This window comes from Mchenga conophoros, linkage group LG5 (assembly GCF_057382185.1).
Source record: "Mchenga conophoros isolate Kocher_MC1m ecotype Shallow Benthic linkage group LG5, M_conophoros_male_GT1.1, whole genome shotgun sequence".
NCBI lineage: Eukaryota > Metazoa > Chordata > Actinopteri > Cichliformes > Cichlidae > Mchenga > Mchenga conophoros.
This window is the reverse complement of record NC_140530.1, coordinates 6,736,856-6,751,380: the sequence shown is the minus strand read 5'-3', so window position 1 is coordinate 6,751,380 and position 14,525 is coordinate 6,736,856. Positions and strand designations below refer to the sequence as shown.

Below are 14,525 nucleotides of genomic sequence, written 5' to 3'. Positions count from 1 at the left end.
AAAAAACAACTTTTGTTGTCAGAGCTGTACAGCTGTTTGAATCAGTTCTTTGTGCGTCTCTTGTATTGATACACTGTAAACTTTTCGCCCGTTCTTTCTTTAGCCATTTTGTGCTTTTCTGTCTATACTTTTACCCATTTTGCTCATTCCTCCCTTTTTATCTCTCTGCTCTCTAAAAGTCATGTCAGCTGCCTCATATAAAGTCTCCTTGACTCTCTAGAGTTGATTATTTTGTCAGATTTAGGTCAACAATTGTCCCACTCTGCATCCTTTAGATGGCCACACCTGAGCACACACAGTCGAGATCATCAAAGCGTTCTGAGCTGACAAAAGCTCATTTGTTCTGTCATAAATTAAAGTTACCTGTTATGTCTCACACAATATGGCTGTTCAAGTGCACATGTACAAAGATTCAAATCCAGTGTAGTCATCAGTGATAGAAGATCCTTGATCATATACAAGCACACTGCATAGGCCGTATTTTTTTAATAGCATTTGGCTATCAAATTAACACCCACAGAGACATCGTGTGACTTTGCATACTGCATAGAAACGTAAAAACTGTGCTGACAAATCAAGCAGCTCATTTGTCAAAGTGAGCTGAGTGAGTTCTGATCCTTCAGCTCGACTCAACATTTGGTCGTTTTCCATTACGGTCAGTGTTGGGAAGGTTACTTTTAAAATGTATTCCATTACAGAATACAGAATACATGCCCCAAAATGTATTCTGTAACGTATTCCGTTACGTTACTCAATGACAGTAACGTATTCTGAATACTTTGGATTACTTAATATATTATCATGCTTTTTACGACTACGTGAATGTACTATTGCTGTGTGATTTATTACTATTACTGAAAGTCCACGACTCCGAACTGTAGTAAAGGGACCTCTGACTAATACGGCGGGGTCCCTGTCAGCTCGTAGCCGAAAAATAGCTTTACTTTGTTGTGTGGGTCAACTTTTCTTGCGAGAGACAGAGAGAGGCGTTGAAAGGCTGCTCCAACGGAACTTATTGTTTTCGGAGGAAAACACGAACATGGTGTACAGTCGAGTCTTAATAGCTTACTTACAACTGGGCTCGTCAGGCACTCTTCTTGGCTGCAGTGGTTATTATTATATTTACATGCTTCCAGCTCCCGTTTTTCCTCGATGACAACTCGTACCTTTCCACTTCCCTTTTTCTCCCTCCTCGCGCTCACAGACACATAACGTGTATGGCAGTCCATTCTCCCTGCAACACGGACTACACTGCCCATGATGCTACATTCTTTAGAGCAGGGCTGCCCAATCCCAGTCCTCGAGAGCTACTATCCTGCAGCTTTTAGATGCATCCCTACTCCAACACAGCTGAATCAAATGAATGGCTTGTTATCAGGCCTTTGCCAAACACGATGGCATGCTGAAGAGGTAATCAAACCATTTGATTTGCATCTAAAAGCTGCAGGACGGTAGCTCTCGAGGACCGGGATTGGGCACCCCTGCTTTAGAGCTATGCTTGTAGCATTCTGCCTGTTAGCTTAGCACAACAACAACAACAACGAAAAGGCGCTCTCTCACCCAGGAAACACACAGTCGCAGAGAGAGAGAGAGCGTCGCCCTGTAACCATGGCAACCGTAACGCTGCCGCCTGGAACAAAGAACGTAGCTGTCAAACAAAACCCAAACAGTCCTGACCCGCGACAAAGTGAAACAGGGAAGTACCGCCGTGTAATCCATTTATTTCAACAAAGTAACTGTATTCTGAATACCACCCTTTTAAACGGTAACTGTAACGGAATACAGTTACTCATGTTTTGTATTTTAAATATGTAACGGCGGTACATGTATTCCGTTACTCCCCAAACACAACACAACACAACAATGGAGGACGACGAGGCGACGGTACACCTGCTGCTCGGTCTTGGTTTGGCAGATTTGGGTGGCAGTTTTGAATTTTCTGGAGTCATTCTCACGACTCATCGACTGACATCTCTATTTGGTCAACTTGTGTCATGTAGTCAGCTGACATCACATTTTTGGATTGACTCAGCTCCTTTGGAACCCTGGATGAGTATGTACTAAAAAGTACTCCAGGTAATACCACCTAGTGAAAACTGCAAAAAGCTGAGCTGAGAAGGTACTAGTGGAAAAGAGGCAGATGTTATACGCCTGCGAAGCTAAGTCGTGGACATGAAGTGAATAAGAGTGCGGTGTTTTGTTGGGTAAATTCAGGTCCTTGGTTTTACACCTTAACATTGCCGGAGACCAAACACCCACCTTCCAGGAAAAATGTTGCAGAATGGTTAAATTCTAATGAAGAACTCAAAATGGTTACATAATCCATTTGAGCATCCACATGACAACCCTGATTCAGGATCGAAACTCAGCTTCATGATGTCAGAACAGAGGGGAATGCCAACACATGCATCTGTCAGGTTGCTATTCTTTTATTATAAAAATGCCTGACAATGGAATCAGGAAGTTCAAACAAAAGGAAAGCTAAATCACAGATTCTTTTCAAAGGTTTTTTTTGTTGTTGTATTTTTCACTTACAAACTGCGAAAGGGATTTTCCCTTTAGTGTAGAGGTTTTGCTACAGGAGGTTAGGGTTTAGTCAGTTTTACAGCTGAAGTCTTTACTTGCTTTGCCACATTATCTATTTCCTTTATCCAGCATCTGAACCTGCACTTTTTACAGCCACAGGTGACACTGTGGTAACATTGTGCGACCCACATTTTAGTCCCTGACATGTGTCACAGTCCTGAAACACAGAAGCTGTGCATCATCAGTGAAAAAGTGAGTGGACAAACAATAGCTCCCCCCGCATTCAGAGACCTCAGCACAACTGCAGGGTAAACCAGTTCGAGTCCCTCAGTGAATCTGGCATAAAATATCTGTCAGTGTCACTACTTTAAAAAAAGGTGGTGAGTGTGTGTGTGTGTGTGTGTGAGTGTTAGGAGTCTGTGGTTCTATTTGGCTTTTAGTTGACCCTTGGAAGAACATATGGGAGTGCAACGCTAAGCCTTAACCCAACTGCAATCAATACTGATAGTGCCTCACTCCTCCTCTCCAAGGTGAACAACAGGACACTTGGGTTTGCATGCATGAGCGCACGAACACACGCACGCACGCACGCACACACACACACACACGCACACACACACACACACACACACACACGATTTTAGATCTCCACCTCCCCTTTATTTATAGCCTCTTGTTGTTTCTTCCCATCCTTTCATTTTCAGATCAGGTCCTTTCACCCCGAGCAGGCAGCAGCTGGAGGACTGTCTGTCAGAGGGGGGCAGGATGACAGCAGGACTCAAGGGGGGGTCCTGCTGTCTCATATTAACTACTAATTACCCCACACAAACACACACATGCGGCATTTAGCTCTATCAAAACACCTATTATGCAATTTATTTAAGCTCCTTCTCATATTTTTTTTTGAAGCATCTTTGATGGAGAAACACGAGATTTAATTAAACAAAAACAATGCGTGAGTTTCTCACACAACGCAACTTGAGTTGTCTCTGTGAAAATCCTCATGACAAGTTGTCTGTTTTTTTCTCGTTGGATGCGTGGCCACAGGTTTGAGCTGACAGCTAACAATTAAATGTAATACTAGCACCAAAGGACACTTTCACACTGTGTGGGCTTTTTGTTTGTAGCATAGTGCAATATGAGCTCACTTTAACATATACTTTTCATGAGAGAAGAGCATTCATGCATTTACATTTAAATAGTGTTTACTCAGGGTTAAGGCCCACCCTTAAAACCCCCCTTTTATGGTCCCCTTTAAGCTGATTATTAAACACACATAAAAAGTCATTTCTGCATATAGTGTTCTTTTTTCCTTTCAGTTGAACTAAGTAGTGTAACTAGTGTAACTAGTGTAGCTAATAACCAGAATGGGTTATTAGCAACCAGGTTACTAATAACCAATTCATTTATTTCTATAAATAAAATCGGTGCTGTTTAACGTTTGCCTCAGTTTGTTACCATCATGCATCACACGTGCATCACTGTGCAAAATGAATTATAATGTGTTTCAAGTTTCAAGATCCACAAAGTTTGTTTAAGTCACTGAAAACTTTAAAAACTTCCATCAACGAGGTTTTTTGGCCCACAGATCTGGCACTTGGCGGATATTCTTTTCTTTTTTATACAATTTGCAGCAAGCCCTAGAAAAGCACGTGTGGATAAAATGCCAGCCTGGCATCAACAACCACTTCATGTTTAAAGTCCCTTTCTTACCCATCCTTAACTTAATTCCAGCAAGTTATCTTGACTATATCTACATCACTAAATGCAGTGAGCTGCCATGTGATTAGCTGACATTTGTCTTAATGAGCACTTGAAGACATGTTCCTAATAAAGTATCCTCTAAATCTGTGACAGCTGATTTGAATGCAACATTGTCTAGTTTCTGAAAATCTGCTTATTTAGAGTTATTATAACCGTAGACAGTTAGGTAATCAGAAAACAACAACTTTAGTTGTATTATTATTTATTGTTTATAGCTTTTGATTAAATGTATGACAAACTGTTACTATTTAGCAACAGCAATAAAATACATTATTTACAGTTTAATACATTTAACTCTGTGATGGAGGTCTGCCAGCCAACAAAGAGATTATAGCTGCCGGTCTGCTAAACCAGCTAAGGGCCTTTAGCTTGTTGTGAAGATTTCATAAACTTCACATTTTAGGTTTATAGATATAAAACTAGTGAAAAATAAGAAGATGAAGTTGGGTTTTTTTTGTTGGTTTTTTTTTAAATTATTATTATTCTTTGACTCAATAGGTATCTTGCTCCAGTGCTAACTTTAGTGACTAGTTTTTCTTTATCTGAAACTGTGCTGTTAGTTAGTATCTACAGCAAAGCTTTGCATCTATAGTTCAGGCTTGGAGTTCAAATTTGGGGTTTACCTAACGAGATATGGTATATAGTACCTTTACTGACTTTGCTTTTTCCACTGTAAAAGTACATGTGTGGTGTGTAAAAGTAATGTGCATTAAACTTGACATTCTTCTTTCAGCTGCTTTAGGGGTCACCACAGCAGATTAACCCTCTTCATGTTGTCCTTCAGTCGTCTTACCCTTCAGTTTCTGCCTGGCAGTTCCATGTTCAGCATCCTTTGTCTAATATCACTATCCGTCATCTGTACGTGCCCAAACCATCTCAGCCTTGTTTCTCCAACATTGTCTCCCAAATAAAAGTAATATGTGCCTGTTTCCATATCAGTAGTGCATGCCCCAACCTTGACTGCCTTGGAAGGAAAAACAATGTTTCTGAGACACAATCAAAGGACTTAAATTGGCTTCTATTATCCTGCATGCCTCCACATGTTTGTGCCTGTGGCCTCAGGGGATAATTGTCTTTTATATTTTCTGGACACTTTTTATTTTTGCCTTTAAATAGCACTGACTGAAACAGAACACCTTTCCAGGGTAAAAGCCTCCGATGAGTCACTGTCGAGCACTGTCAGTCAAGCATTTTCAGATTACAGCTGGAAACCAAAACAGACTAAACAATATCTGGGATTTTCTTGTGTGAGCTTTTATAAGTTCTATTAACACACCAACTAGCCCGTACGTTAGTGTGTGATTTGCAAATGAGAAAAAGTACTGGTCTTTATCTTAAATGGTCTAGGCGTGATGATTCATTTAGAAATATCCTTCTTTAAGTATCCGAGTATTCTTCGTTCCTGTTATGCATAAAAGGTATTTGCGTTCACGAGTCTCAATCCTCTCCTGCAATGTCAACAAAACTCATTTCTGTTGACTTTCACTTTAACAGTATACTTATTTACTGTCTTGTTGAGAGTTAGAGAATAGATTAAAATCACTGTTATGTCTGAAAGCCAAAGGTAGAGATGAGGTGATAGCCAAAATGCAGGATGCATTTGCATTGCTTTGCTAAGCGGCTGAAAAAGGTTTCAGTTAAAAGCGGCTCATAATGTTCTCGTTTGGTCACATTGCCAGATTGTGTGTGAAACATGAAATGCACTCTAGTACAGCCCAACCTTTAGTGGTAAACCATAAGCAAAAATATCTGTTATAAAAGTACCACAACTTGGCATTATGAGTTTCCTAATGACAGATGCTATGGCAGGCCTGTTATGTTAGATTGCATAATGGCAAATGTGTCTCTACACCAGTGACTCCTGAATATCTATGTAAGGATTAAATGTACTGAGAACATGACAACAGCTTCCATCCTGAATGGATCATATTGTAGTTTGAAGAGGTAAAAGGGGAAGGGCTTCTGTTGAGTCAATAAAATGTTCACAAACACAAAGTCGGCTCCATCAGAAGTCTTTTAACACAGCTTTATCTGTGTCTGTGTTGAGCAGCAAAGAGTACTGAGTACAACGTATGTTGAAATAATGTCTGTCTGACTGTGCTTGCATGGAAACGCACTGCTTTTGTCTTTGCTTTAATTGCTGCGTTTGTGTAAACAAAGGGCAACATTTATTGGGAAAAGCCTTCGGAGCCAAACAGGACATCTTTAGATGAGTCTTTGTGAGTAACTAACCAAACACAGAACTCAGTGACCACAGCTGAGAAGCTTTTTTGCTTTTCTGACTGATAAACTTCCTAAATGTCAAACGCATTAATGTTGGTTTACAAATTGTTTTGGCACTAGTTCTGAAGAACTGATTTCTTTTCTGTGTGCCATGTAAGTGCAGCAGAGGAGTGTGATTAATGTGGAATCTGCGCTTTGTGGTGCAGTCATGCCCAGGTAAGTAAACTCAAGAAGCCCTCTTTGTTTTGGCTGTCAGGTGGGTGATAAGTGGTGAGGTCAGGGTGTGGGAAGGTATTTCCGGTTGACGTTGCTCAGCTTCCCAGAAACAAATTCACATTTGACTTCTAAAGGAAGGTATGTTTGTGAGATCAGTGGACAGAAGATCCAAAAGGAGTCAGGTTACTCGTCTTTAACAGGCAGCCCAGTGAGACCGATGCAGAAGAGAAACCCGCCATGACTCATTCTGGACGCGTTGTTGTCACAAAATACCCTGCAGATCACAATTTAACTGAAAAACGTGCAACAGATTCATATATGGAAATCTTTTGCTCTTTGTTGAGATTTCTTCTACCTGACATTTGATCCACTTTCATGACAGGCATCAAACACCCGGAATGCTTCGCAGTAAGCGGTTAAAAACACGTATTAACGCACTCACACGCACGCTCATGCGGTCACTGTATGCACACAGAAGGGTGGAGCCCTCCCTTAGTACTTTTTTCCCCTTACCGGCGGGGATCAGATCTTGACTTGATGCGTCGCTGTGAGGAATGTAAAGTGAGGGTTTTCAGGGAAATGCTCAGGGGCACACCAACCCGTAAATCGTCTTAGCCTCACACGTTTTTAGATCTCATCCAGTGCTAATTTCTCCAGTCTGCTTCCGTTTGATAATATCTTTTAATTTATGTGCACTTCACCGGCCATGCAGCGCGTACAGCCCTCACCGCGCGCAGCGCGTAAAAGCGAGTGGCTCCGGAGCGCCCTGGCACATCACCACTGCTCCGATCCTGGAGTGGAGAACGAAATCGTTGTTTTGGCCACTGGAATAGACCAATATCTGCAAGAAGTCTTCCACCACCTGGCCTTCCCCAGCCGGGACGATACTGTGTCGGCGAAAGATTTCACTGCGCTCTGTGCCGTTCTGGGACTGAACAGAGCTGAGGTAGGAAAGAAAACTGCGACCGTAAAGGAAACAGCGGGAGCTGGAGAACGAGAAGAGGAAGATGAAGAGTTTAGAGATATATGCTCTGGGCTTCCCAGCCAGCTCTCTTTCAAAGAATTTCACTCACGGCTCTGTGGGTATTTCCGTGTGCGCAGTGCGCGTAGAGGTACCGGGGAGTGTGCCTTGCGTCTGCCCGTTAGCGAGGATACAGAGCTGGTAGAGAAACAGATCCGGCTTCGGTGGCCACGAGTTAGGCGGAGAAAGTGTGTCAGTTTTGATCTGACAAAGGACCAGAATGGATCAGTCAACACATCTGTGAAAGATCGGACCTCAGAGCACCGTGAACCAGGTACTGGAGAAGGAGGTCTGTCTTATATGTGCATTTTAATAGCTCGATGATGGAAGCCAGAACATTTCAAATCCCTGTTTAGAATGTGCTCTGCTGTCTCACCTTTATTAAATTGTGCAGGATGACCTTATAATTATATACAACCAAACACTATAATATCACTACTTCATATACCAATTGTTAGTGCAGCATAATCCCAGGCTAATACAAAATGTATTATTACACTATCAAAGACCCGGTAACAGCTGTCATGGCGGCGGGCAAACTGGGCTTTTGGGCACAAGCGTTTTAAAATTGTTATCTTTTTATATGTTTTACTAAAGAAAGTTTAATTTGCAGCTTCATTCAGGGTTTCCTCCACTGATCTTAATTGTCACCTTGCACACAAAAACTCTGTAACATTATTACAATGTTCATATTATAAATCAGGCTTTAGTTAGCGTAGGAGACATGGTTTATGTTCTGTAATCTGTTCTTAATCTGAGGTACTGGCTCCACAAGACAGAAGATGTCATCACTGTTGTAGATAAGAAGAAAGCATTTATCCATTGGGATGTTTTTTTCATTCTTCTCTTTATGTTTTTGATAAAGTTTTGGAACATTCAGCTTCTTTGTGTCTCAAACTGTTATAAAAATGAAATTATGAGAGAAGTTTAGATTAGATTAGATGAAACTTTATTAATCCCTCGGGTGGGTTTCTCCGGGAAATTCAGTAGTAGTTTAGTAGAACTGTCATCCACTTATCGGCATATAAAACATGACAAGCAGCTCAAACTAGATGCTGAGTATCTAAAAGGATGAAGAGAATCTGTCTTAATAGTTATCATGTTTATATCTTCATTTAAAATCTTCTACATATTTAGCGTTTTTGCCAGACAGGTATAGTGGAGTAAAAAGTAAAATCACTGAAATCTAATGAAAAGAAATATGCAGCAGAATAAATGGTAAATGGCCTGTATTTATATAACGCTTTACTCGTCCCTAAGGACCCCAAAGCACTTTACATATCCAGTCATCCACCCATTCACACACAAACATTCACACACTGGTGATGGCAGCTACATTGTAGCCACAGCCACCCTGGGGTGCACTGACAGAGGCGAGGCTGCCGGACACTGGCGCCACTGGGCCCTCTGACCACCACCAGTAGGCAACAGGTGAAGTGTCTTGCCCAAGGACACAACAACCGAGACTGTCCAAGCCGGGCTCAAACCGGCAACCTTCCGATTGCAAGGCGAACTCCCAACTCTTGAGCCACGATCGCCCAAAATGAAATAAAATAAATAAAATAATAAAATAAAATAAAATGAAATAAAATGAAAATAAAATGAAATAAAATGAAATAAAATGAAAATAAAATGAAAATACACGCACTTTTAAAGTTCACCTATAAAGGTTATTAATGTAAAACTATGGATATATTATTATGCACATGATCTGGTTTCACTTCACTTGTTCCTCTTTCTTCTTCTCCAGATGAGGTGGCAGTTCTAAGGGAGCTGGTGGAGGACCTCCGCTCAGCGCTGCAGGGGAGCGATGCCCGCTGCCTGGCCCTGGAGGTGGCGCTCCGACAGGAGAGGAGCAGCACCCTCCCTTCTGCATCCTGCTACAACCCTACGGTTTCAAAGCCTAAGACTTCCATCACATTTATCCAGGGAAAACTAGTTCCAACTCAAAGAATTAAAGGACAGTTAAGCAGTGCTGCAGGAGACTCAGCAAGGAGAGTGGCAAGGAAACGAGATATCAGAGACCCACTTCTAAGGGAGCTGAAGCTGATCCGCTCCTCACGTGATGGGCAGCTGGAGGAGGCCATCAGATTCAATAAGCATCTGGAGGAGGAGCTGCAGTGGGCGTACCAGGAGGTGCGCAAGTTGCAGGGGGTGGAGGCTGCACTGAGGAAGGAGAACACTCAGATCAGGTTGGAGTTACTATTCATCAGTGGAAGGTTTTTAAAAGCTTGCTGGATGATATTTGAGTGGATGTAGGAGACTAGTGAGATGATCTTTGGTGATCTCCATCAGGAAGCGGGCAGAGGAGGCCAGGGAGGCTCTGAGCTCGGGGCTGCAGCAGGTTCGGCTGATCCAGGAGCAGGCCCGGTCTGTGCCCCAACTCCAGTCCAGGATCACCCAGCTTGAGACTGAGCTGCACAGATACAGGTACCATGTGTGGTCATGAGCAGGTGAAGGAATTCAGTACATGGGTGTGTTTGTGCATCTATTTACACATCATTTGCTTGTGTACTCTGCTGATTTGAAACTTGATGCCACAGGGTGCCCAGGTTAAGCTGCACACAAGTTTGTGTCTAGGAGACCTTACGCAACCCCTAGAAAATAACATTTAATAAGCAACTTAACTTAGTTATGCAAAACCTGAGCATAGCAATAAAATGGACAGTTCTGATTATTATGGTACATGCATCACTTAGTTATTGCTATGCTATTAAATTTGAAATGTAATTGGTAAAAACAAAACAAAAAAACATTTACCTTAAAAAGGCATTTAAGGTATGGCCTCTGCCTTTTACCACCCTCAGAACCAGCTGCACGTGTGTCCTCAGCCCTGGAAGTCAACAGAACCACCCCAAAGACACTTGCAGCAAAACAGGTGAGTAACTGAAAAAACACAGATCAGTATGAGAGTGTTAGTGTGGTCTTATTGAGGCTCCACTTAAACAGGCCTAGAGACTGCTCAGTAACTCTATGGACATCACTGGTCGCTATGGAAAAGTATGTATTCTGTAATTGTGGGAGGTTGTTTGCTGTCGCTATGTGAAACCGGTCACAAAGAAACCAAAACCTTATTTCTTTAACAGTTGCCACAGAAGAGAAATCCTCAGTATTCTGCAGTCTTGGGCCCTAAGCTGTCTTTGATGACTGAACTATGCAGTTGCTCTGTCTGCAGATGCTGAGTGTCTACAGAGGGCAGTGGAGGGAAGAGCTGCATCTGATGAAGAGGAGGAGGACAGTAGGATGAGAGAGGAAGAACAGCGCTGCCTGATGGAGGTGAAGAGGCACATTGGACGAATGCACGGCTGTAGCAAAGGGTTAGCTAACATCTTGTGTTCATACTTGGCATTTTCTCTAATGTTAATCTGACAAATTGATAGCAAAAACAAAATACAGCTGGCTTTCTCACATCTGTTCTACTGTTGAAGAATTCAAAAAACAGTTTTCACGACACAAAAATGATTGGTTTATGTTTAGGGTTAGGCAACCGAAGTCACCAAAGATGTGTACTTTTTACTTTGCACCAATAAGCTCAAACACATATCTTAACATTCACTCTCTACACAGACAACACTAATGGTAAATGGACTGGTTCACACAAGCACTTTTTCCTATGCAAGTGCTTTTTATCAAACATTCACACACATTCATGCTCTGATGGATGCATCGGAGAGCAGCTTGGGGGTAGTAACTTGCCAAAAGATAGTTAACATGCAGACTGGAGCAGATAGGGATTGAACCACAAACATTCCCATAAGTAGGTGAGCTGCTCCTCCACAGCCTGTTTCTTTGGCTGGATTAAACTTTGGATATCTCAGTGTGGTGTGCATTGGGTCCTTAAAAAACTGAGAAAACTGGAGAAGTAGAGGGCAAACGAAGAGGTGGGAAGCCTACAAACCTAGAGCAGATGAACAGTCTCTGAACATATTCTTGAGGAATAGGAAAAAATCCATCCATGTATGCATCTGGTCCTTCAGCTCATCCATCTGCTTTTTGCTGAAGCATCTCCAGTGGTCTAAGTGGTAGGGTGGGTTTCAAGAAGCCTTTCTTAAGGAAGAGAAAGAGGGAGAAAAGGCTGAAGTATGCCAGGTTACACAAGAACTGGACTGAAAATTATTGTAAACAACTTTTTTTAAATGATGAATCAAAACTGAAAATTTGAAATTTTCAGTTTCAGCAGCACTTCTAAAGACAACAGGGGGCACTTCTGTCAGAAAGGACCAAACCAAGAGCGGCCGCAGGGAGGCTTTAAACAAGCGGTGAGGAAAAGATGCTCTTGCTTTTTGTCAGTTTGACATATAAAGTGTCAGAAATGTATTAACAAAAGATTTTTTCTTATAAATCATAATTTTTGACATTTGCGTTTCTAGATTTTTTGTTGTTGTTGCTATAAATACACTTTAATGTTGGAGAATATCTTCTTATCAATATAAGTCTTGAATGTCCTGACACATCCTTTTCAGCTGGCTCATACTCATCTAGCTCCTTGAGCCTGGATGTCTCTTCCTCTTAAAAGGGACTTTTTAATTCTCACTGTCGCCAAGTGCTGCTCATAGAGGATCCTCTGACTTTGAGGTCTTTAGCTTATAAAAAAATGCACCTGGAAGCACTGAGCTTTTTTTGTTTTTAAACCCACCCAGTTTGAACAGGATTGTAATGGGCGCATGCATTTCGTGTTCACTAGAGTCCTGAGGAAGAGGAGGAGAGGACACAAGAGGAAAATGCGAAAACACGTCTGTCTTTGTTGGAGGGCAAACTCACTGATTCGCTCGCGTTGCTGCTGCAGCTACGTAACAAGGTATTCGTGCATTGTTACACCTCATCAGCGCCATCTAGTGGTTCCTCCATTTCATTTTCTGTTGCTTACATTTTATATGTGTATTTGTGATGCGTTAAAAAGCCTCTGCTGACAGAGGTGCTGCTCATAAAAATGTATATAATAGTTTATATATAAATATTATATTCACTGTGTAATTAAGTTCATTTGAAGTAGGATTTTGGACCTCATATATAACATTACTACGCTTCCACCCCAACAAAACGAGCCTGTCATTAACTCGTGTTTATTCTGTTTAAAATTACACACAAAAAAATCAGGAATCTGTGATTACTTAACATTTAAGTGATTCAGACCAGGGTGTAATCAATGTGCCAGTATACTGTGCTAAGCACTGGTATGACATCATGCTGTTTTGGCTTAGCAGTAGTCTTACAATGAGTGAAAACGTTTGTTTTTTCTTCTAGAACATGTCCAGCAGGGGGCTGGGGAAGATGGTGATGGATACTTTGGATGTGTGCAGCAGGGGTGGAGCTGGTGCGTCTGCTCTGAGCTATCCAGTTTTATCCAAATGCTCTTATTTCTTCATTTTTGTTACTTTTTCAATAGCTTTTATTCCCCTTTCTCCGGGACCGTCCCAGATCCTGCAGGTCGCTGATTCTCTCTCCGTCCACTGATCCACAACTGCTCAAAGATGGAGGAGAAAGGATGACGGAGGAGGAGGAGAGACAGAGAGAAACTCCTGCTTCTACCCTCAGGATATCAAACTAGCAGTGTCAACCCACTGCTCATCTCCTGCTGAGTCAGCTGTAACACATGTGCTGTATTGCATGATTAGCTTGTTTGCACCATGTAATTTTTAAAGTATTTAATAATGAAATAATTTATGTAATTTAGTCTGCTAGTGTTTTATTCCGCATCTGTTTAGGTTGAATGATTATTTGTTTTTACTGGACTTTTCTTCCATTTCTGTGAAGACAGAAATTCCAAGGCCATCTGATCTGAAACACACTCAAGCTGAAAAGAAAAGCACATCCAAGAGACTCTTCAAAGAGACCAGTTCATCCAGCTTTCATTTACTAGTATAGCAAACGTCTACTAGACACGTTTGGTGGAATATATTGTACTTCAGTGATTCTTGTGTAATTATTGTCTCATTAAGTTGTGTTAAAATATATCCAAATACCTTTATTTTTTGAAAAGCTAATGTTTTCCAGGTTTCATTCTAATCAGATAACACTGAAAACCCCCATTAAACTGCACTGCTATCCTTGTGTCTCTTCTAATGTATCCGCTTTGAGTCTAAGCTTTATTTGGATGATTTGAGGATAGTCGGAGAATATCAGGTCATATCTCAGGTTGTGTCAGCACACACGAGGTGTTATTCAAAGAACATCCCTCTATTTGGCAGCCTTCATTCACCGTTTACGTCTGATCAGCCTCCTCATATGTGCTGCTAGGAAGTACCATCATCACGTGATGCCGTGTGTCATTGTTCAGATGTTTTAGGTAGCAGCTGGACAGAAATAATGCTTGAAGTTATGGCTAAAGAGTTTATGCACCAACAGACTTCCAGATGTTTTAAATGCTGCTTGCCAAACTACCAGAGAGCTGTCAGGCAGCCTCTTACCTCAAGGTAAAGCTCAAAGCAATGTAGTGCAGCTGAGATGGCATGTTCTCCGGACACTGCAGAGAACTTCTAAATGTCTGTTAGAGTCATCTTAACTCTCTGTGGTCGCTTCCCTACTTGCTTAGTTACGTTTCAGGCAAAGCGCGAGTACTGTTGGTTTAAACACAATTACTGTTCACAATTATTGATGAACTGTGCTTCCTGGTACGCTGAAAGCTTTAGAAACATTTGAGAGCCTGATCTGATGTGTGATTTGTCACAGTTTTATGGATAGCACCTGCAGACATCATTGGTCTTTATGGCTTAGGTTTTGTAAATTCTTCTTCTTCTATATGAAAGAGCTTCATTCTACACTGTCCAATCAGTCC

The 14,525-nt window shown here is 41.6% G+C and overlaps 1 protein-coding gene across 2 annotated transcripts; it reads left to right on the top strand.

The window, feature by feature from the left end:
• The first annotated feature begins 7,291 nt into the window (after positions 1–7,291).
• Positions 7,292–14,061, top strand: LOC146573665 (EF-hand and coiled-coil domain-containing protein 1). 2 transcript variants are annotated; one of them, XM_085272963.1, is made up of 8 exons: positions 7,292–8,024; positions 9,501–9,942; positions 10,046–10,180; positions 10,558–10,628; positions 10,926–11,067; positions 11,922–12,009; positions 12,435–12,548; positions 12,995–14,061. In XM_085272963.1, exons 1-8 carry the CDS (start codon positions 7,418–7,420, stop codon positions 13,202–13,204), a joined length of 1,809 nt encoding a protein of 602 aa, XP_085129089.1. In that variant the 5' UTR covers positions 7,292–7,417; the 3' UTR covers positions 13,205–14,061. The 2 variants fall into 2 exon arrangements, with proteins under 2 accessions (XP_085129089.1, XP_085129088.1); XM_085272962.1 differs by having other exon boundaries at positions 9,501–9,969.
• The last annotated feature ends 464 nt before the right edge of the window (positions 14,062–14,525 follow it).

What these genes read in the sequence shown, in the direction of transcription:
- LOC146573665 (XM_085272962.1), top strand. Translation starts at nt 7,418, where the DNA reads ATGTGCACTTCACCGGCCATGCAGCGCGTACAGCCCTCACCGCGCGCA. An exon ending in CTCAGAGCACCGTGAACCAG is followed by an intron (nt 8,025 to 9,500) that starts GTACTGGAGAAG and finishes CTTCTTCTCCAG; the next exon opens with ATGAGGTGGCAGTTCTAAGG. An exon ending in AGGGAGGCTTTAAACAAGCG is followed by an intron (nt 12,010 to 12,434) that starts GTGAGGAAAAGA and finishes CGTGTTCACTAG; the next exon opens with AGTCCTGAGGAAGAGGAGGA.